This window comes from Nilaparvata lugens, chromosome 12 (assembly GCF_014356525.2).
Source record: "Nilaparvata lugens isolate BPH chromosome 12, ASM1435652v1, whole genome shotgun sequence".
NCBI classification, from domain to species: Eukaryota; Metazoa; Arthropoda; class Insecta; order Hemiptera; family Delphacidae; genus Nilaparvata; species Nilaparvata lugens.
In genome coordinates, this window is record NC_052515.1 from 17,861,959 (window position 1) to 17,872,874 (window position 10,916).

At 33.9% G+C, this 10,916-nt stretch overlaps 1 protein-coding gene across 1 annotated transcript in view; it reads left to right on the top strand.

The window, feature by feature from the left end:
• Nucleotides 1–1,432: 1,432 nt before the first annotated feature.
• LOC111051529 (lipase 3) overlaps nucleotides 1,433–10,916 on the top strand; it is a 26,498-nt gene continuing 17,014 nt past the window's right edge. The window contains exon 1 of the mRNA XM_039439024.1: nucleotides 1,433–1,794. Within this exon, the coding sequence (XP_039294958.1) occupies nucleotides 1,681–1,794 (114 nt within the window). The 5' untranslated portion in view covers nucleotides 1,433–1,680. The remainder of the gene's footprint in view (nucleotides 1,795–10,916) is intronic.

A 10,916-nucleotide genomic window follows, 5' to 3' on the forward strand; every position in this document is an offset into this window, starting at 1 on the left:
AAAATAAAAGGATTGTCCTGAAAATGGGAAAAATTGAAAGCACAGAACGTTTTTCAATTCGAACACAAGAAAATAGTCTATTTTCACAATAAGCACATAAAACTTAATAAACCTTTTATAAATGCACTGGAACTTGAAATTCATGTTTGTTCTGATCAACATAGAGATTAATCACAGAATTCAATATTCCACTTGTTGATTGATTGATAAATATACATATAAGTTTGTAATAATTGTTATTGAAACAAGATGACGTATACGGGAAAACAAACTTAACGGAATGATATTTCTTCATCTGCTGCTGGCTACTTTAATTGGAATCATTTTTATTTGACCTCTGAATTGGAAATGAATTATTAGAGAAGCTGATTAGGGGAGCTGGAGAAAAATTCTTATCAACTCCGTGAGTGCGCAATCGCTAAGCACCTATATAGGCTACATTTTTCATGCTCTTAAAAAGTCTATTCGTATTTTGATTTTTGAAAACTTATAGATTTTAAACAGCAGCTACGACCAAATATTGTTTTGATCGGTCTATTAGAGTGTTGATAATCTATGGTTTTCCACCAGAATGTCTGAGGAATAACTTTCAGCAGCCTTGAAACTACGAAATTCTCGGACTTTTTTTAGTTTTTTCACAATATAGTAAAATTTCCAGAATTTTTAGATTTTTTCAAAAAATTTAAAATGAGACAACTTATACATACGGTACCTACTTTTGATTCTTCAAATTATCACAAGAGATCTTATTCTTTCTTTTCTAGTTTTTCTAGGATATTCCAGAAATAGATTCATGTTAAATATACATTACATGTAAATAGACATGTTTTTCAGTATTACGATAAGTCTGGTGCAATAACCTACAAAGAAACATCAAATTATTGTTACTTCTTGGTATTTTTTTCTGGTCTGCTAAAATTGGATAGTTTTTCAAATTTCTAGATAAAGGGAAACTGTTTTAGCATTTGCTGAATTAGGTTATATAGGTTTTAGACAGAAAAGATTGGACGTAGACCTTGTTGATTTCTGAAAACTGATCGCACACACTTATTGATTTTTGTTCGTACGATATTTTGCCGTCTTATGAATTATTTATAAGATAAACGGAACTTGACAAATATCTTCTGTTTGAAATCATCTGTTTAATCTAATAAATCAAATCAAATCACTTTTATTGTCAGAAACACTTTCACATGTTAAAACAATCGTCAAACAAACATTTACACCAATCAATATGTCTAAAGTCATAAAACACTTTTAATTATAGGTAAGTATTGAATAGAATATATGAGGACGGCAAAATACCGTACGAACAAAAATCGGTGTGTGTGTGTGTGCAGGGCTTTACCGTTGCCAGATCTTGACACGCCTTGCCAAGCCATGTATCAGAGGAGCCTTCTCCTTATAATTTGGCAACTTGAACTACCATACTACCAACCACCAAGCCAAGCAAAGCAGCCAGTAAACAGCTAAACACTAAACAGTAAACACTTCAGCGCCTCTATATTATAGAGGTTAGGGATGTGTTTCAGCATGCTTCCTTGACCGCAGTGTAACGTGACTGGATTTCTCTAATAGTTAATTCTCAGATATTCTTTAAAAATGTGGTAGAGCAGTTATTAATTAGTGTGTTTCTAGTGCTGTGTAAATTTGTTGTATAGACCTGATATAGTTGATAGAATGTATGCCGGCATTATGAGTTATAAGATTGTTATGAAAGTGGTAATCTTTGTGCTAACCATTTCTATGGTTTCTGCTGCAAATGGATTTAATCCCGACGTTTTCTTGCCAACGGTGAGTGGTATTCAAATATTTAAGTATTGCATATCTTGAAATTACATAATTTTTGTTACATTTGAATTATATATCAGAACTCATTAGAATAGGGGTCAGAGGGTTCATTGTTAATTTGAATTGAGGGTTTATAGGATAAACCCTCTAACTTCATTAACCCTTTCTTCCACTATTGTGAGGATGATTCCTATTTGATCTGATCTGATTTCATCAGGCATGTGCTTTGGCGATGAATAGTATGATGGTAGGGATGAGTGGACCTGCAGCTTAAGGTGGGTTCCGAACCACCGGCAAAAGTGATTTTTTGCAAAGTTGGCATTGAAATCAGTCAAGAATCGAACAAACCTTATTTAAATCTCTATGATTATCATTTCGATTGACATATAATACAATTATTATGTTTGTGTGCTTTCTTTTGTAATTCCTCTTCAAACACTATATGGGACTGTCACATTCCTCACATTACCGAAATTCGGGAGAAAAATAGGACAAGATTTACCTTCATCTTTCTCTTCCAATGTTATTTACATTCAGTGTCATTATTTGTACATAAATAAATGAAGAAAGAAGAAAATGCTACGTTTATGAAAGTTTGATGATGAAACATGCACACAAATAAAAAAAAACATAATATAAGATAAAATGAATATAAATTTCATTAGGGCTAATTGATTTGTTTTGTTGAAAAATAATTCCATAGTAGGCCTACCTTTTTTCAAAACTTTTTTACATACAGAATGGGTGAAAAGTCCGAGAAAAAAATATCTCATACACAAAGGTAATTTGACGGTGGGTGTGATTGGGGATCCTACTCAAATTAAAAAAAAAACTACTTTACAATGACTTTAAAAATCTGGTCTGCCATCTTGGATCCGCCATATTGAATGCAACTTCATTTTTTTAAATAAGAAGGTGGTCATGCGATATATGATGTCGATAGGGAATTTCAAGAAAAAATGAATGGCGGAAACCGCATATCGATATCTCAAACCGTTTCGGAAATATTCACAACATTAATCAATACTATTCAAAGCAGAAAAGAGAGAAAAAAGTCTGAGAACGGCTTAGTATCTCATAAAAAGAAGTGATTCCAAGGTAGGTGTGATTGGGGATGTTACTCGAATTGAAAATACTACTTTACTATGACTAAAAATCTGGTCCGCCATCTTGGATCAGCCATTTTGAATGCAACTTTTTTTTAGATAGGAAGGTGGTCATGTGATACATGATTTCGATATGGAATTTCAAGAAAAAATGAATGGCGAAAACCGCACATCGATATCTCAAACCGTTTAGAAGATATTAACATTATTATTCAATACCACTCATGTATTTCATTTCTGATTTGCATGGTACTGATTGATAATGTGAATATCTTCTGAATTGCGATATCAATGTGCGGTTTTCGCCATTCATTTTTCCTTGGAATTCCGTATCGAAATCATGTATCACATGACCACCTTCCTATTTACAAAAATAAAGTTGCATTAAAAATTGCGGACCAGATTTTTAAAGTCATTATAAAAAGTGTTTTTTTCAATTTGAGTAGGATCCCAATCACACCCACCATCAAATTGGTTCTCGGACTTTTCACCCACTCTGTAGAATACAATAACAATCACGGAGAATACAATAACAACTTACGTAGCTGAAACGTGGATTATTTTGAATAAAGATGGAAGTGCGTTGAGGTCTTTTGAGAGAAAGATGTACAGGGGATATGGGGACCAGTCTGCGTTGAAGGAAACAGGAGAGCCAGATTTAACAATGAGATTGATGAAGCAATTGGTGAAAGAAATATTATAAGGTGTATCAAAGCAAAAAGAATAAAATGGCTGGGTCATGTGGTAAGAATGAGTGATGAAAGAGTACAACAAAAGCTGCTTGATGAAAGGATGATGGGCACCCGAAAAAGAGGAAGGCCAAGGAGAGATGGATCAGCGATATGGTAGAAGATCTCCGTGTGCTAGTTGTTGCAAACTGGCGGCAGGGAGCACAAAAGCGGGATGTCTGGAGGCGTCATGTAGAGGAGGCCAAGGTCTACCCAGGACTGTAGAGCCAGATAAAGTAAATTAAAGTAAGTACAATAACAACTAGTTTTTTAAACTTATTTTATTTTATTTACAAATTTATTTCAAGAGATACTTGAAAATGGATTGAACATTACGAAACTGGTTGTTATTGCATTTTATATTAAACATTTTTGAATAAAGGTTACTATGGAATTATTTTTCAAGTGACGTTATTATTTATTACGCAAAACTGTCTCTATAAATAGATAATAAAGGAATAAACGGAAAGGTCATGATAGCCTACCCAAATCGTGATTCTAGATAATAATACAACATCATCGTTATCTATAGGCAATTTTATAGATAATATATGACTCATAAATTAAGTTTAGAAAGTAATTTTTATATTATTATAATATATAATATAACAATTTTTATAGAAAATAGATTAATCGTTATATCTATAGGAAATACAGAATAATGATTTAGATTAAACCAATTAAACCAATTCAAAACTGATGTTGAACTCTGGACCCTGCCATTACTCACGCATAATCCAAGGCTCATCAGCAAAGTACATTCATGGTGGAAGAATGCATCAACCTTTGAATGGTGTCGGTTATCAAAATGTTTAAGATTATTATGTCTCACCGCTCCAGAACCAGGAAAGATTCGAGTCACTACCTGGAATGACTGCGTTCTCGAATAGGCGTTGCCTTGCCTCAGGGTGATTGCTCTCGGCACGTTGGAAACAACACAAAGATTATTCTTTTTTTACTGTGCTCTCGGGATCATTAGTCTTATATTGGAAAAAACTTTCTTGTTAGGCCTAAATTTGTATTCAGAGGATCAAGTAAAATATACACCATGAAAGGGAGAAGACATGCATCATACTACTTTGTGAATAGCATGAGAAACTTCTGTACAACATAGTAATAGAAATTGGTATTACGATAAGAAACTAATCCTGTGAAAAATGTTCCTCCCCCTTCATCCTCACGACCTCCTCCTTCCTCTTCATCCAAAGGACCTCGTCTTTCTCCAAAGGATCAAAATAACAAAATTAATCCTGTGGTGGGTTGAAGCTGGAACAGGCATAATGCCTAATCCGGAAATGGTAGATGATGATGATGATCCTGTGAAAAATGTTCCTCCCCCTTCACCACCTCCTTCTTCTTCATACCTCCTCTTCTTCCTCCACCTTCTCTTTCCCCTTGTTCTCCTTTCTTCCAATCTTCCTTTATCATTTCTCTGCCTTTTTTATGTTCTTTTCTTCCTGTTCTCAACTCTGTAGGCTACTTATAGTCCGGTTCTGAAGTCTCCACCGTAGAGGGATGGTATTATGTTTTGTGGAGCCGAATTCCTAAACCGTTTTTCACTGTGTGTGATGCCCACTGAAGTCCTAGACTTCATTCATTTTTTTCTTAATAGAGATTATAATGAGGGATGAATGAATCAACAGCTTTTTACTTGCTTGAGATCTCAAAGCTTATAGCAACTGACATTGTAGTAAATCCAGTATTCACCCTCCCAATAGGAGTATGGCAACTAACACTACTCACTTCTCTTTCTACTACTTTGATGATATTATAAACTTTACTTAGTTAATTAGTCTCATTAATTATATAGTTAACAGTAGGCCTAATACCTCTTATGGCTATAAAATACAATAATCAACATGGAAATAATCTCACTATTAGTAGACCAATTTTATTTATTTATCTATTCAACAAAGACAATTCTACAAATCAGATTCTACTGATTTGAATTAAATTCTATTCAATTTTTATATACAACACATATTTTATATACTTCGATATGGTATACGATGTAGATACTATATAGGCCTACGTTTCTTCATAGGGCTACGGCAACTGATTTGAATGAAATGAAAATTATCAATAGTACCTTAGGTTAGATACTCTATTAGTTACTATTACATCACAAACTGGGGCTCCTATCATTATCAGTTATCATTCTCAGCAGGAGAAACGAAGTAATCAATCGTACATTTTGATAGTTTTAGTAGTCTTCTAGAGTCGTCTAGATATCGAGATATATCGATAGTTTTATCTTCATAATATTCAAATTGAAATTGAATTTAATATATTTTGGAAGGTTCAAAATGTGATGATTTATTTTCGTAGATGAGTAGAATGTGACCTTCGACATGATGCTGGTACGATGCTTTTTTATCTATTGCTCGTAGCTGATAAGGCTTCATATGTTGTCAGCGTTGTTTGCGTAATTCATCATTAATAGAAATATGGAATTTCACAAAAGAGCTGTTAAACAATAAATTCAGAGATAACACTCACATGAAAATAAGAAATTAAATTTAAGATTTTTTTATGGTGGAGAGCCCCAAACGGCAAGGATTGACCTGGTCACTCAATTATTTCATTTCGTAATAGGACTTACGACTGTTTGTTATATTTCAGCCGGTACCGCCTGTTTATCGTGTCAATCTTTGGAACAAAGAAGTCTTCGTTATTCCACTTTTGTCTTCCCAAAACCAAAGATAACATAGTTATTAGAAACTCGCAGGTAACCCATGCTCCACAAGGGTCTAGTAAAGAATTTGACAAACTGAAAACTTAACGTACTGGAATCATGAAGAATTTAAAATAGGCCTGTAACCATCGTCGGAAAATTAAGAATCTATATAATGCAACATATCAAGGCAATCAGTCCTGTAGTTCAGATGTGATGATGTGTCATTCGTGCATTTCCTATCCCATAGGCCTACATGTATCAGACGATTCTTTCTTTTATCATAATATTATACATAACAAGGACTTCTCCTATTGATAAAAATAGTACCCGTATGTCTTCTATTAATCTTCAAATTAGGCTAGGCTATTTTGATTATTTGAAGAATTTTATTAGTTTTGAAACTATATAAAAATTTTTTTTTTCCGATAAGGGGTATCATTCTCATTTCATTTTATTTTCCTTAAATATAACATAAATCATCCTAACTTATCATTAGACATTATGAACATCTGACTTTAGAGATGGAAAATCAGTTCGAAATTTTCAAGGAAGTATGGAGTAAGATTAGCTGGTTTCTCGAACTTGAAAGTGAATGGGAGCAAAAATGAAAATGGTGTGACGTAGAACAAAAACCGGAATTGAAAATGAAGCACTCCTCATGAGTTATTATTCAAGGTCGGACTGGAATTGCATCTAAAAGTGTAGACCGGTTCAAAAATTGGCCAAAAGCAGAACTTGATAGGAAATCACAAATTGTGAAAATGAGAGCAGTTTGATTGATGTGTCAAGAATAAGACACGTTGATTCTCGGCCTTTATTGGTAATCTAGTATTAAGTGGAGAACAAGAAATACTTTTCCAAAATTGCTGAGGGTGATGCCCTGGGGTTGAGCTGTCGGCTTGTGAGCGATTAATGTGGCGGATGATAATGAAAGATGAGTCGAACCACAGTTTTAGGTGGGTTCCAAACTACCAGGAAGCGATTCAATCATATAAAGAGAACCATATACCGGAAATCATATTGAGAGAAGTTGGCTCAAGTGGTCACCCTACCAACGGGGGTAGCAGGCGCATGGTTTCCAGCTTATCAGCGCGACCCCTGAGTCAAACCCGATTTTATAATGAAAAATGGTCTATGTATGTTTCACTGTTGATTTAAAAAATATCTTATTCTATTAATGTGAAAATATCAATCTTAAATAACGTAGACAAAGAAGTAAGAACAGGATTCAAATCAAAACATCATTCACAAATTCAAAACAATTTTCAACAATTTCATATCCGATTAGACTCCTTTGAATATTCGAAAATGTATACTGAAAAATAGATTGATTGTAGTTATAATTATTAAAAGTAGTACACACCTTTGAATGAATTTTATTCTGTTTGAACTTGATAAAAGCTCAACAACCTCAATCAATATGAGGAGGAGGAAGAAAAAAAGGAAAGAACGTGAGAGATATCATGCTAATAATAGTAATAGTAGAAGGGAAAAAAGAAAGAGTTCGAAAGGAAGGGGATGGAGAAGAAGAAGAGAAAATATTTGGAAGAAGAAGTATGGGGATAGGTAGATGAGGAGAAAAATAGTAATAAGATAGTAGAAGGGTAGTGGGAAAAGGTAGTAAAAGGTGAGGAAAATAATAAAACTTGGTAGACCAAAAATTGAAAAAATATAGGCCTAGAAGAAGCACAATGAAAAACACAAAAATAATCAGAAGAGGAAAGATAGTGAGTAAATAGAGAAGAAGATGACAGTAGAGGAATACTAGCAGAGGTAAATGAAGCAAAGAAGAATTACAGAAAGTAAAAAGGAGAAGGAGAGGAAATTATCAATAATAATTATAGGTAAAAAACAACAGCAAGACTAATACGATATGATACATCACAGTTCAAAGCTCAGAAGAAACAATCAAGTACAGAAGTTTTCTCTGGTTGACAGCATATACTCTTGGAGCGGAATTGAGGGTCTCAAGGAAAGACATGATTTGCTCCAATGCATTTCGCACTACGTTTGTTACATTGACTGAATGCTGCAGTCGAGATGTACTTACTGTTCTGTACTATACTGCTCTCCACTGTACTATACAGTAGTTGTGCCGTACTAGAATACAGGTTGCAAGCCGTTATGACCAGCTGTGTCAGTCGGAAGTAGGACTCTGTTCGCCAATACAGAAAGAGACAAAACAAGATGTGGAAGAAACTAAAGAAAAAGAAAATGGGAGAGGTGAAGAGATGAATAGGAAGACAGAAAAAGAGTGATTGAGAGAGAGACATGATGTAAGAGAGAAGGAGTGAGAGACAATGAAATTGAGAGAAGTGATCTTCCGTCACAGTTGGTCACTAAGGTAGTATAGCGAGATCCACTACAAGCTGCCAGCATCACTTAAATGAAAAACATTGAAGCTATTAATGAGGAATGCTGACAGTCCGAATTGAATCTGAATACAGTGACTATCGTTACGGTCCAGATAGAGTCGATCAGTTGCTGATGGGGACAACACGTTTCTGTGTTTCACAAAATCATTCAGAAAATGCTGCTAGTGTTTCAACTCAAATGTAAAACAGGAAAGAAAATTTAAGAATAAAATTGATAAGACGCCTTGATGACTTCCTCATGATAATAATAATAATAATTTTATTAATGGAGACAACAGGATAAACCCATTTTGCCTCCTTCACACAATACAATATTTTCAACACATTATACAATTTGAAATACAAGAAGATAAAAAATGAAGAAATATACAATTAATATGAAAGAATACAAATAATCATTGAAGTAATCGTAAACAATAATAATTGATTATAAGAATAATTATTAAACAAAATAGAATAAAATAATAATAAAAAGAGAAAAAAAGAAGAAGGAAGAATGAAGAGAGAAGGATGTCTGTGCAAAACCAAGAATGATCAGTGATTCTACAATACGAATAATTATTCCAGGCTGAAAAGATTTCAGTTGATCAAGAACCAGCCCGTGTAGGCAACTTCAGTGCGTCCAGTTTCCAGTACGTCAAGCTATTGGTGCTTTCAGAAACTCAAGTGGAAAAAGTTGTAAATTACCCAATTACTATTGTCATCTAATGTCATACTATTATGCCATACTATCATCTAATGTCAAACTATTGCCATCTAATGCCTGAGTTTGGAACTAAGTATCGATTAATTATCGACCAATCAGGAAAAAAAATCTTGATTTCATAGAATTTTCATTGTTCATTTACTATTGACATCTACCGACAGACTTTAGAACTAAGTCATGAATGATTCGTCTAATCAGGAGAAAGTAGGCGTGGTTTGATGTGTTGCGATCTGAGTAGTTGTAAGCCTACACCACCCAGTAACTGGTACCATCTAGTGGCAGAATTCGAAACTACGCTTCCATTAATTAATTAAAAGTGGGTGGAGCTACAAAATAATGACCAATGAGAAGAAAGTTGTAGGATAGAAGCTTGGAGTAGGAAATGGTTGACTGAAGGCCTCTTCCAATATCTTGAGATTTCATCATAATTGTTGTTCTTTGTTCTAATTCTGTGCTTTACTTGTGAATTAATGTTCGATCTTATTGTGTGCTCTATTTGTGAATGTGATGTTTATTCTAAATCCTTGCTTTATTTTTAATAAATATTTCATTTTCCACTAGCCTATCTACCAATGCCCTCTTCTGACTATCATCTTTTTCAGTCTAAAATATATTCTACTAAATTTAATGAAATTGTTTTTAGTTTTTTTTCTTCAATTATTGATTCATAATTATTTTTTATCATATCACATATTATTCTATTTAATAGATTATTTTCTTATGTTGTGATGTAGATGCATTAGAATTGTATAGGAGGGTCAAGTGGGAGAGAGGGCCGGCTGCGCTCTAACTTCTCCCTCCAGGTTAAAATAAATGCAGCCTATTTATCTATCTATCTATTCTACTATTGTTTCCGGCTGACGATTGTCTAATCAAACCGAAAATGTCTGTTTGTATAATATATTGTATTGTGTTAACTTTGATAATAAAGCATTCTTTCTATTCTAATCCTACCATTGTTTGTAATGGATCGCGAAAATCAATAAACCATTGGAAGGTGAGTCGCCAATCATAAAAGGTTGTGCACAAACGTTAGGCTATCAAATTTGAAATTCAGTTTGTTTAAAATTTGAATATAGGTTTTTTGTAAGGTGATTACTTGATTCCTCAGCCATGCGGATGTCCATAGACCCAATGCTATTGATCCATTTACCATATCCATTTATACCATTCATCCGAAATCCACTGTTATTCTTCTACCCAGCAAATCAGAAATGCATTGAAGAGCAAGGCCTCAACTAGTCACGGCTTTGAGATATGCATAAAAAACTATAACCGATTTGAAATGATAATGATTTTGTGAAGATGCAGTGCAGAACTCGTCTCGATGCAGATCACAATTATTTCAGATATTCTGAAGAGGATACTGTTTCACTCATGAATCTCATAGGATAAAATTCTTGAATCAGGGTCGTTCAAGCCATAACTTATAATTTGCTTCGGTTAATACCAATTTAAGTGGATGAGTTTTGTAGCAGAAGACACGCGTTGAATAAATAGCAGACATTCTCGCTCGATAGTATGCCCATTCTC